This window comes from Thunnus thynnus, chromosome 5, assembly GCF_963924715.1.
Source record: "Thunnus thynnus chromosome 5, fThuThy2.1, whole genome shotgun sequence".
NCBI classification, from domain to species: domain Eukaryota; kingdom Metazoa; phylum Chordata; class Actinopteri; order Scombriformes; family Scombridae; genus Thunnus; species Thunnus thynnus.
The window spans coordinates 28,415,603-28,437,611 of record NC_089521.1 but is presented as its reverse complement, the minus strand read 5'-3'; the positions used below and the strand labels follow the sequence as shown (position 1 = coordinate 28,437,611).

The 22,009-nt window shown below is 38.6% G+C and overlaps 1 protein-coding gene and 1 long non-coding RNA gene across 3 annotated transcripts in view; one reads left to right on the top strand and one right to left on the bottom strand.

Moving 5' to 3' along the window:
- LOC137183473 (uncharacterized) overlaps nucleotides 1–22,009 on the top strand; it is a 60,797-nt gene that overhangs the window by 559 nt on the left and 38,229 nt on the right. Inside the window, exon 2 of the long non-coding RNA XR_010928475.1 lies at nucleotides 6,586–6,706. This is a non-coding gene — a long non-coding RNA (uncharacterized lncRNA). The remainder of the gene's footprint in view (nucleotides 1–6,585; nucleotides 6,707–22,009) is intronic.
- Nucleotides 131–21,109, bottom strand: ampd3b (adenosine monophosphate deaminase 3b). Of its 2 annotated transcripts, XM_067590561.1 has the most exons (16): nucleotides 20,867–21,109; nucleotides 15,046–15,119; nucleotides 10,790–11,009; nucleotides 10,450–10,627; nucleotides 9,962–10,127; nucleotides 7,220–7,439; nucleotides 6,946–7,075; nucleotides 6,584–6,778; nucleotides 6,063–6,194; nucleotides 5,123–5,286; nucleotides 4,340–4,466; nucleotides 3,947–4,110; nucleotides 3,552–3,672; nucleotides 2,604–2,777; nucleotides 1,905–2,015; nucleotides 131–989 (listed from the first exon to the last, which is right to left on the bottom strand). In XM_067590561.1, the coding sequence occupies exons 2-16, from the start codon at nucleotides 15,101–15,103 to the stop codon at nucleotides 813–815; spliced, it is 2,337 nt and encodes a 778-aa protein (XP_067446662.1). In that variant the 5' UTR covers nucleotides 15,104–15,119; nucleotides 20,867–21,109; the 3' UTR covers nucleotides 131–812. The 2 variants fall into 2 exon arrangements, with proteins under 2 accessions (XP_067446662.1, XP_067446663.1); XM_067590562.1 differs by lacking the exons at nucleotides 15,046–15,119; nucleotides 20,867–21,109 and adding an exon at nucleotides 13,363–13,700.

The following is a 22,009-nucleotide window of genomic DNA, read 5'->3' as shown; positions in this document are numbered from 1 at the left end:
ATGTTAGCTGTTAGCTTAAAAACCTTATTAAACTGTCGATTTTATTCATATGACACAATAGCACAAATAGAAAATTTGCCGAAACTGGCTTTACAGTCTGTAATACAGGAAGAAAACGCTTTGCAAAAACTTGTTTGTCTGGTCTGTAATCTTTATTTACATATGAAAAACTATGAAGAAATAACAAACATAAAAAAGACAGTCATTGTAATCAGTTAGTCACAGTTGGGAGTTACCACTAGAGGTTTTAAAACTGGTTTCAGATCTCACAAAACTAGTTTGAAGGCTGAGTCACACTTGCTTGCACCTGTCTCTGTGAATGTTTGCCTGGCCTCTCTTTCAGTTGACTAATTCAGTACAAAGTAATTTGAAACATGCAAGTGACATTAAAAAATACCAAGCAGTGCTAATTTTATAATGATAAACACATTTTCAGTGCACATATTTTTCCATTCTGCTCCTGAATGTGTCCATTCTAAATCAGGATTTATGGCTAATGTCCTCTCATAATTGTGTCTGAATCCCCAAGTACATGTCACATCCTTCAATGGAAAACCTCTTACCTCTGTCCCAATAAAATGAGGCACACAGTGATTAGCAAAGGTAATCTATACAGCATAAAAAGTTTAAAAATCAAGTAAAGGATCCTATGCTAATGTGCACCAAGGTTTAAATAAAATGGTAACAACCCACTTTTTCAGATGTGGGCCAAGAACATGTAAAAAACAAAACAAAAAACAAAATAACATGTGCCATTTAACCTATGCCACTTTTCTCCTAAGGACATGCACAGTTCCTCCTAGTGTGGTGAATCACTCAGCTAGGGAAGATTCAACTTCAGTTTTAACTGCATCCACTAGAAAACTGAGCTCATTGCACAACGTCTCGTGGCGGTAGGCCATGCGGATTTGTGCCACGTTTGTCCGCCGAATGTCGTTGCCCTCAGGTCCATCCTGCAGGTAGTTGGAGCCAATGAAGTGTTTCTTCTCCTGTGGATGGGAGAGGAAAACACATGTAGACCAGATATTGCACAATTATTGGCATAAACATCAGAATGTGGCAGGCTGTTTTTGTCCAGAGCAGGTAGTGTTTCAGTGACCTCAATGTGGGACATGGCTGATACTATAATGGGTTTGAATCGTTGACCTTTCACTTAGTGGTATCAGTTAATCAGCTTAATGCCAGACTGAGTAGTTGTTCTCCATAGTAAGACACTTGCAAAAATAATATGAGCTTAAGGTTTCATTTGCCACAGTGTAGGGTTGATATACACCATGAGATGATGTCATTGGAAACTGGAAATATTGGATTATTTTAGGATTTTGGCATCAATGTGATAAATACCTTGTTAATCAGGTCAGCTTAATTAACCAAAAATTCCAATCTGGTTATTTTATCTAACAGGTTTCCAATATTTTTTTTTACAGAAAATCTACTATATCACAGCATATATTGATGTCACAATATAAATTGACATACATTATGCCACATTGGAAGATTTCATCCATATTGTCCTCTCCTACCACAGTGTGAGAACGGCTGCCAGTAGCTGGACAATTGCCAATGTTAATCACTCACTGGATCACTCAGTGACACAGTTTAGGGTGTGTGAGGTCTAGGGCCAGTCCCTAAATGTTGCCAATTCATATCATCAATCATATGTTATCAGATGAAGCAGCAGACTTTTTTTATTTGCAAGCTTCAAATGTTTCCAAACCTAGCCTCGTGTTAAAATTGCACACCTGTCAACCCAACTGCGATGGAAATAGCAAGAAGGGTGATAGGAAAATATGTGGGACAGATTGTAACAATGCAGGTCTCTCCACATTTTCCCTCTTTCTTCACCCTGGTGAAGTCTTCCAGACAGTCTTAAAATCTTAATAATAGAGCAAAAAAGTTTTTACCTGATGTGAGAGGCCGCTCTGCAGCACACTGTTCCTGGCTATCTCACACACATCACAGGTGCTCAGCTTCCACAGCTGGGCTGCGATGGCGTACTCCTCCATCAAAGCTTCCTGAAAGGAAACAGAACACCAGTGATTAATTGTTATATTAGGGATAATGTAGATTTTAGGATCAAGTGCCAAATGTGTTTCATTTAAAGAATGGGAAGTTGATTGTACTGTATGTGAGATCCTGTTATTCTTGTACCACTGTGCATCACACTGATATTAATTACTTGAAAAGTTGTTCAAATTTCTCTGGACTAGTGTCCCCAAAACGTCTGTCTCCAAATTCTGGTCTGCTTAATCAGTTAGTCTATTAAATGTTAAAAAATAGTCAAAAAAATAGCATTCACAATTACTAAGCAGCCACAGTGATGTCTTCAATTTGCTTGTTTTGTCAGACTAACAGTCCAGAACCTTCAGATATTCAATTCACTGCCAAAAGAAAACAACAAATTGCCACATATGAGAAGCTAGAACTAGAAAATGTTTGGCATGTTTGCTTGAAAATTTATAAATTATTTAATTATCAAAATAATCGCTGATTAATCTTCTGTTGATCGATTAATCGTTGCAGCTCTAAACTGGGGATTGAAGTGATTCTGATTGTGAAGAAAAATAAATGATTAGATCCATTCCCGTTCCTGTTGTCCTGACCTTAGTGTAGTGGAACTGCATGGGGTCGTCAGTGGACAGTGACACACACAGGCCTTTCTGAAGAAACTCTCGTAGGGGGTTCTTGGAGTACTGCAGGAACAGACTGTTGTTGCTCAGTGGGGACATGGCGATAGGGACCTGGGCCAGGTAGTACAGGTACTGCAACACTGGACTCTGGGGAGGAGAAGAAGGTGAAACACCACAGTAATATTAGTAATGCCATAAATCACTTTAAGGGCAATCTAGAGGAGATTTATTACCCGAGTTTAAAGGAATAATATGAACATTTTTCATTAAAGGCACACAGAAAGTGATACATTAAATTGTTTCTATCACCAGCAACAAAAACTCTGACACAAGAATGGCATCTGCAGAAATGCAGATTAAGACATAAAGGGAAGTCACTTCAACATATTTAAGTCATTGTGACTATTTTCAAGCTCTGAATGGAATAAAAAATGCAAAAATACAGATTAAGACATAAAGGGAAGTCACTTCAACACATTTAAGTCATTGTGACTATTTTCAAGCTCTGAATGGAATAAAAAATGCAAAAATGCAGATTAAGACATAAAGGGATGTCACTTGGACACATTTAAGTCATTGTGACTATTTTCAAGCTCTGAATGGAATAAATGTGGCCTTTGCTGTATGAAGATGAAAAGGACTTAAAGATGAAGTTCTTGTCTTGTGAAGTGGTAGGTTTTACTCTTGTTTCTGTGTTTTACTGTGAGAGGCTCTTGTGATTATTTTCAGACAGAGAGATGGCATTCAATGTTAAAATACCAAAGCAATGCTTGTTTCACAGCTGAAGTGCAATGTCGTGCTATCTCTGTTGTTGGTTTGTAAACGTGGTGATGACATGATGATGGCTCTGATGTTGGAACAAAATATCAACTATTGGCACCTTGTGAAAAACGTGCTTATCAAACCCTAATATCACTTCACCTTCTTGAGGTTGAGGCCATGGGAGATGTTGTCTGCTGTTAGGAAGGCAGAGACCAGGTGGGTGATGGAGCCGGCTTCGCCACAGTGGGGACGAAACTGGAAAGTGTTCAGTCCTCGCTCCCTGGGGAGGGACAAAGAATAATACTGTTACAAGTAGTGAAATATGTAGCATTTAATGAGGCACATTTCTGTTTTCCATTTCTGGGAAACTCTGAAATCTCCCTGAGGAATCTGTGTGAACATGTTTACATTTTTGAAAGGCCAGCATTAAGCTCCCTCTTTATCCCCCACTCTTGTTTGCTTGCACAAGAATAAACTGAAGACGGATAAAACTTTAGTCACTACAGTCATGTCCATTATAACCTTTTGCAAGGTTGTCGCATGCACAGACTTACTTGCGTAGGTTGTTGAGCACCATGATGTTGGCGTACATGTAGAACAGGTAGTAGGTGTAGGGAGGATTATCATCTGTGGTCCACGCCTCCGGCTTGGGGCTTTTGTAAGAGAACATGTGGTTGCTGTGTTTGGATTCGTCATCCACGCTGTCAAATCCTGTCACCTACAGAACAGCAAAGATAAGCTCAGTCCATTTGCAAAACAAATATTAAATAACCATGCATGTCTGGTCATTAGTGTACAAGATGTAGCTTAATTTTGCCTGCTCAGTCTGTTCCCAAAGAGCTGAAAAGTGTCTCTAAATATCACTGGATATGGGAGATATGGCTGTTATTTTACTTGAGAAGTTTTCTCATTTGTTACAGGTTCCGCCCTGTCACAGAAGTACTTACGTATTTTAAGAATACATGTATCGCTTTGTGCTTTTGTGGATTGACTGTAGCCTCAAAGAGAGGGAGGAAAACGTTCTCCAGCATCTTGGCAAAGTTTGGTACTAGTTTCTTTGACCTGAAAATGTCACTGCAAGACAAAGGGACTCAAATCAATTATCTTCTCATGCAAACAACACAAAAACACATTTTTAGCATTCATTTGCTTATTCAGAACAGCCTGACTTGATTATGAGTTTTATGGATATCCATAAACAAGACTAGGTCAAAACCTAGTATATGACTGGACTATGTATGAATCACAAGAGGGATTTTAACTTGAAACGACAGATACAGGAAGTGGTGACATTCGGCTGACTAAAGTTATACCATTGGTCGGCCTCAGTGGTGTAACTTCATCACTCATTCAGTCAGTCAGTCAGTCAGTCAGTCAGGGACAGACTTTCGTGTTTATAGGACTGGCCCGCTGTTGTCCAGCCAAAAAACATAAACTGTTTTTTTTAGAGACAGAATAAATCTGCTCAGGATTTCTTAAACTATGAGTTAAGAAAATTGCAAAATTGGTCACAGATATGGTTGTAATTACTGTTTTAATTAAACAGTGTTGTGTCTTAAAGAAATTAAAACGTACAAAAGAAATACTTGAATTTCATCTCTCAGTATTTAAAATAGGAAACAATAAAACAGCCTATCCATTCCTCTTGTCTTAATAAAACCATGCTTCTCTTATAGTGATGAATGTTCCTGCTGTCTCATATTCAGCTTCTGCTTTCAGTTAGCACGTACTAGATTCTGGGAACTTGGATCATCCATCTCATGTTGGGTGAGTGGACCTTATGCAGGATGAACCAGGTTGCTAGATTCTCCCACTCGCTGGTACAGCGGCCGTAAATCGACAGACGGGGCTCAGCATGTTGGTACTTACTCTCCTCCAGATCCTTAGCCACTTCCTGAAACAGACGCCAAACCACAGGAAGTCGGTGATGTTTATTGATAAAGCAAAAGTGCACGTTCACAATAGCTCGCTGAACAGATAACATTTAATTCTTTCATGTCTGTTTAGACGCTAACAAAGCAAGTGCAAGAAACATTAGTCGTATAAAAGAAGCTTGATGCACTCTAGTAATATTATTATTATTATTATTATTATTATTATTATATAATATAGCAGCTAAACCGTACAACAATTATTACTGTTATTATTATTATTATTACTATTATGATTCAAGTCTATGATGCATCTTCACAACATTATTACATGTTTCATATAGAAAGATAGATTTTACTTTAAATACATGATGTGCAAAAAGTCTAATAAAGACTCTTTCATTGCAGTCAGGTTTTTAGGTGCACCCATGCACGTTTGATGTCATGTTATGTGTTTTATTTTTTATCCTAAAGAATTGATATTTCATTTTCTAAATGTTTGAAATGCCAATTCAAATTGAGTGATTTTTCACTTATTTCGCCTAAATAGATCTCTTCTGAAGACTTAATGGTTGTATACAGACTGTCCTTCATTGACGTCACCCAGACCTTCCCATTAGTTTTTTATTGGGGTAAAGTTTTGGGCCAAGAAGTTAACGTCATCATCGTTTGGTTGATTTGGTTCATGGAGTTTGGTGCCCCTATGTAATTTCAGCACAGCTTCAGCCAGAGCAGAGGTCTAATTAGACCAGATAAATGAAAACACCTGTGTCTTTAAGTGATATTAGTATTTTATCACCTTGATGATACGTGCGAAGTACTCTCCTTGGATGTGGTTGTCTGATTTCAAGTAAATCTCCCGCAGCTCGCTGGCTCCCACAGGGTTGTATTTGGAGTTGAACTTGTCAAACCGATGAAATGTTTGTCTTCCCTAAAAGAATCATTCGTGAGAGAGGGTGAATCTTATGTACTGATGATCACATTCTCATTCCAACAAAGTGACTGTATTGATTATTTTCAGATCACGCATTAACAGGACTTTGCATGGAAATTATTGCGCAACACCATATGAAATGCATGAACACCCATAATTGCATCCTTATGTCAACAAATACAGGTTGGTGAAATGTGCTTTAGATATTTGAAAATGACAAATTAAACCTTTGCAGGCACACAGTCATTATGTGATTACCTGATATTTTTGCCTCAAGGACATTGTCGTGTTAGATAAATTATAGTAGGTAAACCTGATGTAAGACTCAAAAGTGTGACAAAAATGTGGATTTAATTGTGACAAAGACTTTTCAAATTTGTTCTTACAGCATGCACGTCCAGCGAGTCCACTGTGAGGTCGTAAGGGTCCATGCTGAGGTTGTTGAAGACTTGCTTGAGTGTAATCTTCTGGCAGCCCTTCTCCAGCACCACACGTTCTTCCTCTGTCTGGTATGTGGTCTTGATAAATTTCAGCAGATGCTTCTGGTTCATGCAAGCAGCAGCATGTATATGTGTGTCCACCTATATTTGACACAAAGCAAAACAGTGACAATGTGCATGACTTTATTGGACGAGTTGCAGTACATCCATAAACTTAAGTTCATTTACACTGAGGTCAATAAAACATAACCTCTGATGTAGAGCTCAGGTTGAAGAAGTGTCGGCGAAATGACAAAATACCATCTAACCTTTCTGACATTGTAGAAGTCTCTGTGTGGAACACTCTTCAGCTCCTTTAGCTCTGCCATCTCATTCAGCATTTCATGAAGGTAGAATTTAGAGGCCAAGAAGTTCAACCGCCTGTGACAGTAGGTTTTCCTGTGAAGCATAACAACACAAGATTATCAAATCATATAGGAAAATATAGGAATATTTCATTTTCAGACCCCCTGGCTGACTAATCTTTTCCTCAAGGCATACTGTCCATGCCAGTTTTTTTGCAGATGGCCCATTGCTACTTACGTTGGGCCATCAGCTATCATGGCGAGGACATGGCTCAGGTCTATGGCAAAGGTCTCTAGGTCTGGGTAAGGGAGGCTGTGGGGCTTCTCTTGTTTCAGGGCCTCTGCATCGTCGTAAACATGGACTATGCCATCTTTCATCTGCAACTCGTAGTTCAAGTTCTCAGGAATACCCTCCATGGAGTACGGGTCCTCCCCTTCATGAGGGAAAGGCCAGATGTCTACAGATGTTGGGAATAGAGTAACAAAACAGTCATTTAGATTCTATAGATGGTGAAAAAGTTATATGGACTAAAACAACATCATGACAATCATAAGAAATAATTTAAAGAGCAACTTGACACCAGGCTTAATAGCCTCTGTTTCTCTTCTGACCACCACCAGCATCACTGACATGTTGCCAGTGGTTGTGTGTAGTCAGAATGTTCGTTGTTGCATCTGTAATCCTTTCGTGATATAATGTTATATATTATGTTAATGTGAATTTTCTGTTGCTAACGTTTGTGTTCATGAAGGTGTTGATCATGTGGTCATTGAATGACTATCCTGTTGTATATGCTAACTATCCAGTTATCTGTATTTGTCTAAACAAACGATGTTTGCTGTAGTTTAGTATTTACGAGTCATGGTTAATCAGAAAGAGGAATAAAGCTGTTATCCTTTATCTCCATCTATAGCAGTGCTGGCAGTCCAGAGTATCTAGTAGCACCTTTTCTGCGAACCACAACTCTAAATATTGTGTTCTTTGTACAGTATACTATCAGTATTCCTTTAAACCCTACAAGCTCATAAATTATATTTATTCATTGTATTTAATTCCATCAATTTAAGACATCGCAGTGTATACTGTAATCCAACCAAAATTTAATTCCTATGCTTGGTCCACCAATCTTTTTTCCAGGCTTTAGCTCACCTATTTCCTCCAGCTCAAATACAAACTCAGATATGGTACCTTAACTTCCTAGAACACACTTCGTAGAACACACACAGATAAGATTACTTTCATATATGTATGTATTTTAAAAAAAAAAGAATCAATTACACATTTTCTCTCTCTGTCTGCTGCTTTTAGCTTGGTTGTACTCAGCAGAAGCCTCTGGAAGCATGTTATGAATTGTCTGACTGACCTTGGCTTGCACAGACTATTCACACTAGTTCTGGTACATATATGGACATGTCTTTCAAGTAGCTGTATTGAAATTCACTGGTGACCCACATTACACTTTTCATTCAGTTTGCCTCTGCACATTACAGTTAATTTACTGTTAAATCACTGTTATATTACTTTTGCATACTGTGATTCTACCTTGCACGTCACTTTTTGCACTTTTGCATTTTTACATTTTTTACATTTACTTACTGTGTATTTTATTGTATAGTAGTTTTTACCATTTTACTTATTTCCTTCCTCTTTCCTAACTGCGTGTTGAGCAATTGTAACAAAGCAGTTTCCCTGCAGGGATCAATACATTTTTCTGATTCTGATAAAATATATCATATAATACACTTTAAATTACAGTACAATTACAGTACTTGTTTTAGTTGTTTTAGTCAAAGTTGCCTCTTCTTGTTTCTGTTCTATCTGAATTGACCACAGCCGTGTGTCTCTTTGACACAGGAAGGAAATAGTTTCATTGTCACTCGACCCAGATTCTACCAGTCACTCATGTTTTTATTCCTTACTTTAAGTTACTACAAGGAACTTTTAACTGGTTTTGCGGGTCAGATTTCCCGCAAAATCAGATGAAACGATTATATTGCATGCAGATCGGAGGATTTGCCTTTGTTGACATTACATGTAGCATTGTAGCATGAGGGAGTACGCAGGCATTACTAGGACGAGGGGAGGACATTTCTCTCAGTTTGATAACGTTAAAAGTAAAATTTGACTTGGGGTTGGCTTCCTGACTCGCTTTTAAAAAAAAAAAAAGACAGAGAGAAGTGGTGGTCAAGTGAGCTAGAGAATGAATAAAGAGAGAGAGATAAAGAGATGCTTGTGCTAGCCAGATCAAGTTCTTTACGACACGAGGCGGTGGCGCTCATGGGAAATGCGGTCTTCCTTCAGGGAAACACTACCACTTTTGTCCACAGGGGCCATCAAAATCAACACAAAATGAAAGTTTCAAGTAGTAACTTTAAGTAAAGGTTTCTTCATACGTTAATACGGACATGAATGGCTGCGTGCTTGCATGGGGACAAAGGACGCACACACACTTGTATGCATACTACAATCAGGGGTGCACTATAAAACAAGAAGAGCCCCTTCTTCTGTTTTGTTTAGTTGAGTTTAACGAGGGAGTTTCACACCATTTTGTTTCTTTGTTACGTTGTTACTGTAAAGATGAATTATAAATATGTAGGTAGTGACGTACAGTATCTCCTTGCACAGTCTCTCTTTGAAACAAGCGTCAATTTTTCTTTGCTCGTGCATGTGCAGTTAGCATGCTTGTAGTCCGGACATCCACACTGGGCTTTATGTGGACTTTTGTGGACTTGGCCAAATAATTAAATTTATATCATGTGACCCTCACAGACATGCAGATGTGGAAAGTACGAATTGAGCTTAAGAGTGCAGTACTGGTCAGTTGAGCTGGAGAAATAGCTATATGTGCCCCTAATTAAGTGTGCAAGTGTAAAGGCTAGACAAAGAAATTGCAGTATGATACATACTTCAGGACTTAGCAGGAGTATGAATCGGCAGAGTTTTTCCAATGAGGAAAAGTTGTTATCTGAATGCCCCTACCTGGCAAGACCTCATCCTCCTCTTGCCACTTCTCATCTTCAGCATTGCGGAGGAACCGGGCAATGGTCCTGGGGAAACGATGGTAGGCCAGTTTGGAGTACTTCTCTCTGATGAATAGAGCTTTCAGGAGACTCTGAGCTGCCAGCTCATAATCCTCAACTGTAATCTGGAAATATCATGGAAAGATTTTTACACTTAACAAGACTTTTAATTAAAGAATTTAAGATATTGTCTTAAAATGGCCAGGATAAACTACTTAGATTTATGCAACAACAAGGCCTCTCCTAACGTGACGCCAAAATGTTTTTATCCCACAATTGTTAAAAAAAAGGAAAAAAAGTGTTTTGTCTACTAAAGCCTCACTGAGACACGAGCAGATTCTAAGTTTTGTTGCCTCGTGTCTGGTTGTAGCATGCTATTTTTATATAGTCAGTTTCAATGATGGCACCATTTTTTGTTGTTAATGCTAGAGTGTTAATCCTGTTTACCCCTGCACAGTAGTCTCCACTGATGGTAACTCTCTGGAAGTCTGGAAAACACTTGGGAAGTTGAGGCTCAGGTGTGCTTGGGGAGAACAGTGGGGACAGCGGGGACTGGCCCCAGTCACCACTGGGGGGCATCTGCAAAGACACCGACTGCGAACGCTTCAACATGAAATTCTTCTTCCTAGGTGACACACAGCGGGGGGACAAGCATTGCTCTGCTTAAAAACTAAAAGCACAAAGGTACACTGCCACCAACTGTGTATTATTGTAGCCTGGGGATTTATGATGCAAATACTTTGAGGAAAAACAAACACATTTGATCAAAAAAATCTTAACATGATACCGTTTAGCAGTCTCCTGAGACTGCTGCTCAGCCAGCTCCTTTTTCAGCGCTCGCTCCCTGTCCTCATGCAGACCGATAGGACAGTCCTCTGGCACGGTGAACAGTGCCAGAGCATCCTTGTTGTCTTCCTCCTTTAGGGCGCAGGCGTAAACCTTTTCTGCTAGCAGCCGTACCTTCTCATCCACCTCAGTCATTGACACTCTTGGGAAAAGCCGTGGCTCTAAGGGAGTTTAAAAAAAAAAAGTGAGTACAAGTGCATACTTCCTTTTTGTTTTGCCAAGGAAGGCTACATTTAAAAGTATGTCTCAGAAGAAGGTTTCTGTTACATTTATTCATAAGTTGCAAAGATCCATCTTAAGTTGGTTTAGGGGATTAGTTGTAGGGCTAAGGTAAATGCTTGATTATGCTTTTTTGTTTCCTGTCTTTTTTTCGGTTAAAAGGTATATTTTCCTGCTTGTTCCGTTTACATAGTTTGATGTTTAATGGGTAATTGTTCATTGACAACCAGAAAAACAAAAAAGTTACATTACAATTTATCAAATACAACATGCTTGCAGCATTGTGATATTATGGCAGTATATTGCAGATTACTGAGAAGTTAATTTCTCACAGCTGTCAGCAGTAGTTACTGAAGAACGTTCCCTAGAAGGTTTACTAGAAAGTCAGATGATAGCTCCGATGTAATAATGCCGATTTATCATCTTGAGCAACTTGCTAAAATGTCATATTTCATCTTAGAAATGTGATGAAGTGTGGCAGAACTTAAAGTAGAAATAACATTATTATTGTAGCAGTAAATACAAATACCAGTGAGATAAACATGAGACCTGTGACCTCAAGTTTGAGGAGGGGGAGGTTGGGGCAAGGGATGAGCTTGGCTCAATTTGCAGCTCCTCATCTTAACTCAAATCAGTAAACATGTCTTGAGTGGCTGTCTTATGTTTCACTGCTGGCTACATGTTTTGCCAACGTGTCAGGCAAGACACAGTAAACACAGTTTATCACTGTGTTGGGTGTACTAGACTGGCGATGTGACCTCTCAACCCTTGTGGGGGTCGAGGATTACCCTTTCTTGGACCTCATACCTCTGGGAAAAGTATAGAAAAGACTGAAAACATGAAAGGAAGTGTGTTATTTGTCTGTTGGTGCATTTCAGTGTTCAGTCTGTTTGGCATGAAACATAGTGCAGCAGTAGTTAAATCAGTCTAGTTGCTTTATATCCAATGGCATGACATCAACATGTAACTTTGCTACTATATAATTTGAGTTTGTAATTTATCTGCATTATCCTACTATATGACAACTTATTGAGGGAAATCATTTTTCGAGGCTCGATTGACAACTGATTGCCCACGTGATAATGAATTTGCTTTTTCATTTTTGCTGCATTTTTACAAAATTATATCTCTCTACAATACAATTTAGAACTTAACATTTTAGTGGAAACTGTAAATAGAACAGCCAAGGATATGTTCAACAGTAAAGTAAGTAAACATTCTCTAATAAGTATCCAGATAAGTCACAGGATTACAATTCCCAGCTATTACTGCAATTGGAAAGGGACTGTCTGAGCCTTTGTTGTTAAAACTAGTTATTAGCATACCATAATTTTGGTTCTCAAGACCTTTTAGAGGGAAAAAGGCCATGTCACATACCCATGGCATGAACGGTGGTGCTATTTTTAAACTTGAGACTCTGAATTGATATTTTGATCTGTTCAGATGAAAGACAGCCGAGTTGTTTTTAACCCCTTTGGTGTGAAAACTACTGTTGCTATCTGACATCCCAGCAGAAATGGGGACGTGTGACTATTCTGATCATCATTTCATCGCTGTTACTAATAATAATATTGCAGCCAGTGTAGGTCACTCGGCCATTGCTAGAATCAGTCCCCCAGTAGGTCTTTGAATCAACAAGCATAAAACTGGATATGCAGGACCGTTGTATCAAATAGCAAACTGCTCTGCTGCTGACTCGCCATCCTAACAAATGGTTACATGCAACTCTATCCATCTGACAACTTCTTGCTGCCTTCACAGATGACACCAGTAACATTTGCCCTCGCATTGGCACAGCTTTCAGCCTGCCACTTGGCTAGCACATTCCGGAAGCTGTCATTCCTGAAGAGCCTCTCCACACGTGTATGCTCTCTCGACTGCAACAGCTGAACAGTGCCTTGATGACCTTGACCTACATCCCCCGAACTATAGAAAGCTGAGCTACACAAAGTAGTCCTGGTATGTCAGGAAGGTATTTTAACATATGCAGTAAAATTTCAATTAATATGTAGTCTAACATATCACACAAAGGCCAACATCATCAAAATGTCACAGTAATTCACAATAATCAATTTTAGTAGTATATTTCACTCTTCTTTTTCATTCATTTTTGCCTACAAACTGCTGTATGTATGTAAGATTTAATCTTAGTATCAGAATGTGAATTTCAGTCAAATCTCACCACTTTAGTTCCTCAGACTGTAGACAATTAAAGAACTTCATAATAAGCGGTAATTGCCATCACATTGCATGTCAGATTCATGCTTAGTAAACGTAACTCTGTCTGTCTCTTACCTTCTGTAGTGATTTGTGCCATGTTTGGCTGTCTCAGTCTCTGCCTGTTGAATCAAGTATTTCAGCTTTCATGTGTCTGCTTCTGTCTCTTCTAGACTCCCTAGCTCTTAGCTTTGGCGCCACTATTTTCATATGTCGGCCACTCGATGTCGGGTCTCACAGAACACCTTTATGTGTTGCTGAAACCTCTTGACAGTGTCAAGACTGTCCTCAGGTCTGATGTGTGTGTCTTTGTCGTATCTGTGATGCGTCTCTGGGTTTTCACTCCGACTGCGCCTGTCAGGCTTTGCTCCTCTGTTTATGTCTTCTGGTGCTTGTATGTATAATGCAGCTGCTAGTTGTTGCTGTCTAGAGTGTCCCTCTCTACCTCCTATTTTAGGGTGTTGAGAGCGTCATGGCAACAGGGGCTGCTAATCCAAGCTGGTATGTCACAACTGGCTGTTAACATGTGAGCGGCTTTCTGTGAGATGGGGCAATAAGGAGGGAGTGAAATACCATGATTCTCTAGATAATATTAAAGCCCTGGGAAAGTACATTAGAAAAACTTTTTTCCCCCCAGATGACAGAGGTAAGTTTAGCTCCAATCACTGGCCATGCATTCAAAGCCATTTACTCAGTGTAAACAGTTTTTACTGAGGTCTTAATTTGGGTTTGTAATTTTTTCCATTATACCAAAAGCAAACAATCATTCTCTTTTAAGATTACACTAAAAATACTTTAACTGCCCTCATGGTTAAGCTAACATGTAGGAGTTCATACAGCCACAGTTGGTGTGTTTACATGACTTACTGTCAGCTTTCTGCAGTAAACTAATTACTTCAGAAATTCAGAGGAAAAGTACATGCTCTCATTAGTAGAGGCTGTCCTCTTACTGAGAAAAGGGAAGGAAATTGGTTGGTTCATCACTTGATGCTGAAAATACATTGCTGAAGAAAACTAGTAGAACCTGTTTGTGTGGATGGTGCACTCTGTCATCTGTTCACAAAGCTCATAGGTACAGGCTTTTAAAGGCCTTTTGTTACAGTTCTGTTGCACTTGGATCACTGATTTTGAGCACACCATTATGAGGACTTGGATCGGTGTAGAAGTTTTTCACTTGTGCTGTGTCCTCATTCCATACTGCATACTAATTGCATAATGTATATGCTATGCACTTTATAGTATATTGTTTTGTGCAATTAGTGCACAAGAAATCAACATACTCAACCATTTTATGCCAGCAGCATGTGATGCCAAATGTGTGCTGCACAAAGGCATGTCACTGCCAGTTAAACTTAAAAGCAAAGTATTTTTCCAAATATTGAATACTTAGTTTTCTTTTAGTATGCATACTGACTGTTTTGATTATCATTTTGTTGTCACTTTTCCAGTGTCAATATACTACATATTCAAAACCTGCTAGCTCTTCGTAACATGTTAGCAACAGAAGTTTTTTGTTGTTGTTTTTTTTTACTGTAGTATGTTGTAGTGTACTAAAGCAGTGGAACAAGAATGTTAAGTGGAGATAATGGTTGATTTACTCACACTCTCAACAGGTGCCCAATGAGCTTTGGCATAATTCATTAAATTTAGCATATCAGGATGAACACCATAAATAGATCTTTACTGAGTAGAAGTTGGAGATGTTGCACGTGTATACGCCTGTGTATGTTATGTTCATACCACATTCGAGTATTTACTCACCTTTCCCAAGGCAAGGTGTAGACTGCTGCTTATAAAGAGGTGTGTCCCTTCTCTTCATTTTGATCTCTATTTACCTAGAAGAAACAAAGATTAGATTAAAACTGGATTAATTATAGTTGAGTCCACACAACTAAAGTTAAGTGGGTGAATAAGTGACCCCTCCCAAAATTGTAAAGTACTATGATGAATTGACATTTCAAAAGTGTGTATAGAGAGCAAAAGTCCTGCACCATTTCAGGATTAACTTCTGTTATCTGCTGTTGTTTGCCTATATAGTTTGCCATAGAAGGTTCCTGACATAACTCTGAAAAGCTAAAACATGCTAAAATTATGAGCCAAGTGTTGAATTCAGAACATTGACAGAAAACCCCGAACCTCATATTTTAGTTTGTCAGGAACACTGAAAGAAACCACCTATAGGAAAAGACATTGTATGGCCAAGAGGGGGTCCTTATTTAGATCATGTTTGGTTTTTAATGAGGTTGTGAGAGGATTCAGATAAAGAAAGAATGGCAATGTAAACCAGGAGCAGGATGCAGCCAAGCATTCTTAAAATAACATATTTATGCCTTGCAGGAGGGAAATGAGAAATATTTGGTGTTGCAGCAGTGTTAAATTGCCAAAATGCTAACTGGTATGATTCTGAGCCTTTTTCAGAGTACTTCCCCACGCAACATGTGTTTATAATGATCGACATGCACTACAGGTCTCCTCACAATACACACACACACACACTGTTCTCAGTAAATCAAAATCAACAACAGGAGTGCATTTATTCAGAAAGTGTCCGTGTTACCAAGTTATTTATCCCTTTATCCAAAAATTCCTTGAAACTTGGCCAAATCTTTTCATGTCCTTCAAAAAAAAGTTTTGTAATACTGAAGATTAGGGCTGTAGCTAACCATTTTCATGACTGATTAATCTGCCGACCATTGTCTCAATTCAACGATTAAACGTTTGTTCTGTAAAACGTCTGAAAATAGTGAAAAATACCCACAACATTTTCCCAGAGTCCTTGTTGATGTCATCTCCAACCAACACTCCAAAATCCGAGAATATGAGTTTACAATGACAAAACCAGTAAATCCTCATGTTAGAGAAGCTGTAACTAGAGAATTTTTGACACCTTTGCTTACAAAATGGTTTGAATGATTATCAAAATAGTTGCTGACAAATTTTCTTTCATTTAACTTAGCAATTAATCAACAAATTGTTGCAGCTCTACTCAGGATGGATTTAAAAAAAAAAAATATATATATATTAAACCATCTTTCAGGGGACAGAGAGCTGAAGAGTCCAAAATGTAGGAGGCTATCATAGCTTATTAGCTGTGCTGCACCATTCACTTTTATTTAATCTCCTTTATCAGAGTAAAAACCATTCGACAAAAGAGCAATTGTTTGCAGGCAGTTATTATGAGACAGGAGTCGATGGGCTGGCTAATGAGTAATCATTACATCACCAAGCTTCCAGATGTGTAGACGGGTGAATATCACTTTGTAGTGTGACCTCTGCTTAAGTTCTCCATCTACAGAGGAGATGGAGAAGTCATGGAGATAGTCTGGAAATAGACGTCAAAAGTGTCAATGGAATTATTTATTGTCCTTTTCAAAACTAAGTTGCTTTATCAATATCAATGGTAGTCAATCACCTATTGCTTTGTGTTTGAGTAGCCAAACAATTACGTAATTTATGAAATGTTGCACAAGAGGGTAGCACTGAGCTGAGGAGTTCACAAAAAAACCTAAAACTGCAATTATGTGTGCGTCAATGTGCAGATGAAGTTTCACCATTGGCCGCTGCTCTTTCAAAAATGATTCAGCGCGAGCATAGACTGTAAAAAAAATATGGACATAGTCACCATGACGTTACCCATTGGTTTGTGAACTGCCGTTTTGAAGCCTTGAGTTTAGTGATTTGACCACCACCATCTTGGATTTCACCGTCGCCATGTTTGATTTTTGGAGCCAGAAGTGACCATATGTGGACAAGAGGGTTGAGCTGACTATAGCGCTAGCTGCTAGCTTGGTTAGTACGGTGCATTTACAATCTATGGTTAACAGTGATAATGCTGATGCTAATTTCCGCTTGCGAAAACAAGCCTAAAACCATGAAAACAAAATGTACTCGCCGGGAAAACTGAATATTTGACTCCTTGGAGAGTCTTTTATCACAACCAAACGCTGAACAAGACTTTTTTTAGGTGACGAAAATGTCACAATGAACTTCATGAACTGAAAACACACTGTGCAGCAGCTACGCCTATACTCTGGGGTTACATCATGGTTACGTGAGTAATCAACGTTGTCGCTGTGGTAGCGACTTGTCAATCACAATGTAGCCACACCTTAAAGCATACGCTGCTTTATCATCTATTTTACTCTAAATGGGACCATAATTTACAAAATGAACATCATGCTGTATCGAAGAAGACTTTAAACTAGCGATTGAGACCATAAACTCACTAGGAAACAGTTTACTGAGGTAATAAATCAAGTGAGAAGTAGGACTTCTTTTTGCAGCCAGTGGTGTTGCCCCCTGCTGGCCATTAGAAGGAATGCAGGTTTAAGGCACTTCAGCATTGGCTTTACTTCTCAGACCGGGAGCTACCCGCTTGGGCGCGAGATAATGGAAGCGGAGAACAGCAGCGCGACGCAGAGCAACTGTGTTTCCTGCTCTAAGCTGACAGCGCTGTCAGCAGCCAGCAGGAGAGACGCTCTGTGGTGCGTTTGGATTTTATAACTGAACTAATACCAGGACGCAAGCTTTTTATTTCTCTGATATTTTCACATCACAAATGATGAACAACAGCATTAAAACACGAGTCTTGCGGGTACAACAGGCGACTCATTTAGGCTATTATATTGGTTTATTGTGGGGTGGCTGCTCTGCTGGTGTGCTTGATTTGACTAACTGCTGTAACTGGGTGGAGATAAGCCTCCTGAATTTGCACCCAAATTGCTGTCAAAACGTTCATTTACAATTTCCACTGCAGCCTCCATGATAATCGACTCGGAGAGAGGCAGAAAAAAGGCTCATATAGGCATGAGGGAGAGTGCACAGTTAAAGCACCCCAAATAACATTGACCACACACGGTCCAGCCATATACTGGGTTTTGACCCAGTCTTGTTTGTTTTCCTCTGTTGATTTGTAAACCACCTGCAATAGAAACACTAATTATGGAATGTTTAAGAATTATAACGGAACCTCTGAAAAAAAAACCCCCCTGCAACACAGGCAAGATGCCAAACAAAACCAAGAAGGAGAAGGTTATTAATCTGACAAACTCCTTAAAACTCCAGCTACATGAACTGTCTTTGTATGTAAAACCAACTGCTGTGGATAAATACAAAGAAAGAAGATTTGTCAAATAACTCAACAACAACTGTAGTCTGGAACAGGTATATAGCAGGAAGCACTCATTCTTTATTCTATGAAGGTACAGTTATATTTGTTTGTTATTATACTGTTATTATATTCAGGAAGTAATCAACATATTCAGTTTTGTGGAAGTACATATGAAATATAATCAGAAATGTATCTGCCCACATAACGTTTGATTTCACAAAGTAGTGTCCCATTCCTCACACATTATTTAGAGCCCTTGTACCTTTACTCAGGAGGGGGGGTGACAGCCAGAATCTGTTAAGGTACACTTCTCAGGGCTTGTGGTGGGTAGCTAGCAGGTGGTTGAGAGAGTTTCACATTAGTTGACATTTTGGTTTTGGAATTTCCTGTTTGTGCTTTCCGGTAGACTAATACACACACAACCAAACATTGCAACATTGAGTCTCATAACTCTTTAGAGTATTAGGAAGCTCTGCACTGAATGCTATGTCATTGTACTAAGATCACTGCATCAGGTTTGTGTATATTTAGATATTCAAATCTTCCCAACATCCAGCATGCAACAAATATGTAAATATGAATATACTTTGACACAGGAAACATGAACAGTTAAAATGCTGTAGACTAATTTCTGTGAGTATTTCTCCAGCCAGTATGACAGTAATCATTCTTCTTCAAAATTATACAGCCAATCTCAGGCCACTGTTTTGGTGGTCTTTTCTTTTAAAGGCATGTCTGGGCGGGTTGCAGCTCTGAGGAATGCCTGCACAGAAAGTCCGGGTCAGATAGTGGAATGTAATGACATAACACTACTTATGGCAATCTACATAATGGCTGAGTGTACAAATTGTACTGTATAGTATAATCTGATATGAACTGCTGAGTGTATATGGCCGTTTGTTTTCATCATGTTTCACTGAAGGAAGTGGCATGGCTGTTGCAAGATATTTCCTTTGGTTTTTTTTCAACTAATGATGACTGTGTGCATTTGCAGAGCGTGTGGAAGTGTAGAAAAAATGTGATCACAAAGATAACAAAGATACTATACTATATTATACTGTACTATACATAAAGCAAGACTTATGGTTTTATTATTACCGTACAAAAAAAGTGTTTTCCCCAAAAAAATCTTTATAAAATGCATTTATATTTGTTATATGATTTTCATTATTCAACATCTTCCATTGCTTGTGGCACAGGATAACTTAAAAGTGCTCATGGACGTGCAAATTTTAGCCATTGAGACCATAAAAATACTGAATTTATTCCCAAACCAAATGTTTTTGGGAACAACATGAAAATGGTTTGTAAACAGAACTGGATGGAAACTTAAAATCTCAGTGTCTCTGGTTGGACTGTGCTTCTTACCTTATCAGTTAGATGGTTATTATTATCTGCAGAATGGGCATAAACAAACACAACTGCAATAGACTCAAGTTCAGTCTTCCTCTTTCAGTGTTTTATTGTCACCATGTTACAGTAGATGTTTAATGGAGAAATAACTGATTATACTGTAAGGAAATTGTCACACTTTGGCAGTTCAGGGAATTTTCCCAGGACATTTGTAGACTTTGTGGGTGTCAGTGGCTCATTTACTTTATTGAACTGCACAAACTGTTCAGACATGCAGAAGTGCCAGGGCGTGTCAAGCCCGCCATTTCTGAGAAGATGAAGATTATGTCCTTGCGAAACAACAACAAAATAGAACAAAGCCCTGGGCAGAAAGGCAAACAAGTACTTTCCCTGCAACAAAAGGTCACGACACGTGACATCACTTAAGGCAGTTTATCATATTTCGCGCAGCTCCCTCTGGAGCCACGGAAGGCTTTATACAACTTTTCACTGAGCAGTAGTGTTCCCGAAGACCTGTAAATAGACATCGATGTGTAAAAATGTTGAGTTCCCCTTTCATGTCATGAACATGAACAAGTAAATGTGACTTGTCAAATTTTTGCTGTTGTCCCATAATCCTATTTACATTACCTGTAATATACGAGAGGTAATACTGAGAGAGACACTGACTCACATTCATACCTGTGGAATATTTATAGTCTCTAGGGTACGTGACCTGGCTTGTTTTTGAAGATGTAAGAATACACCTACAGAGGTGGTAGAATGCACAGGACACACAGAGAAAGATCTGCGGCTGAATAATAAAAACTTTTTGGTACGAGTCACAACTTAATATGTTAGTCTCCAATATGTCAATTTACTTGCTAGTGTGGAAGACATAAATATAGAGCTGAAAATCATCTTCCACTCTCCAGAAATGTTCATCTTAACCTCAGAAAATTTTAACTGTAATGACAACTAAGGCCAAATACAGCAATGGTATTTCTGTCAACAGATACTACCATACAAAGTAGGGCAGCTACTAGAAAGAATGCAAAGTGATATAAATTATAAGAAGCAATTTACATATATAGAAAAGCCAAAGAATAGAAAAGAGTTTAAAAGCAGAAGTCTACTTACTGTTTGCAGTACCAAGAAGTGTTAACACTGTCCTCGACCCTACACACACCCCTGCTAGGTGTCACACGACAAAAGAAAGGTCTTGTCAGAGCAGCCTCTTCAGCATGCAGACACACAGCCAGTTTACTCTTTCACTGCCAGTTTGAAACAAGCCAAAAGGCTGCACAGTTTAAATACATGGAGTTGCAGCGCCCAAAAGGAGTTTCAGGAAGTGATCTCTACCACTGTTGCTCAGTGTGTTAGAGGAAGTACGAGAGGAAGCTTGTGTTGGCACAAGTACTTATGTGAATTTTGAAGAGCAAGAGAACTATTATAGACCACACCCACTTTGTTTATTTAGGATGTATGTGCAGTTCATTGTGTTGGCAGCATCTCACTGTCACTTTACAGGGGATATAAACTGAAAATGTACATAAAGACCTGTGTCGAATAGTATTTATAGATAAATAGTACGTTTTATCTAAAGTTAGGGTAGGCTAGCCTTTTTAAAAAAAATATTGGTAGTTTTCCACACAGGAAAGTATGAATAGAGGGAAGTTCTCACAATAACAGGAAAGAGAATTAAATTCATTTAAGTTTGTCTTGACCTGTGCTCCTGTGACACAGGTCTGACTGACCCTGGCTGGGTGTTGAGGTTGTCTGGTATTGAAAGACCCGATGACACCTCGTTACATCTCTGACAGTGCACCATAGGGTGTATTTCTTTGAATCATTTCCTTTGTGATGAACAACTTGTGAATAACTTTTCCAGAGCTACTTTGTTTTATAGTTACCTTATCAAAACTATACGGTGGAGCTACAATGATCAGAAGATTATTCAATTAGTCAATTGACCTAATAGTTGCTGAAAATTAATCGGCAAATATTTTGATAATTCATGAATTTTTTGATTCATTTTGAAGCAAAAATGACAAACATTTGATCTTCTTAAATGGTTGTAAACTGAACATCTTTGGGATTTTGAGTTGGTTAGACAAAACAAGACATTTGAAGATGTCATTTTGGATTCTAGTAAATTGTGATGGGTGTTTTTCACTGTTATCTGATATTTTATTGGCCAAATGATTCATTGAGAAAATAATGAATCAGATTAATATAATGAAAATAATCATTAATTCCAGCCATTTTACCTTTTGAATTTTT

Bases quoted from the DNA above. Each gene is read 5' to 3' on its own strand.
- ampd3b (XM_067590561.1), bottom strand. From the start codon at position 15,103: ATGAAGAGAAGGGACACACCTCTTTATAAGCAGCAGTCTACACCTTGC. The intron at 4,111-4,339 runs GTAAGTACTTCT...GCTGTTCTGTAG, and splicing joins TACATGTATTCTTAAAATAC to GTGACAGGATTTGACAGCGT. The intron at 2,778-3,551 runs GTGAAGTGATAT...TCTCCTCCCCAG, and splicing joins ATGGCCTCAACCTCAAGAAG to AGTCCAGTGTTGCAGTACCT.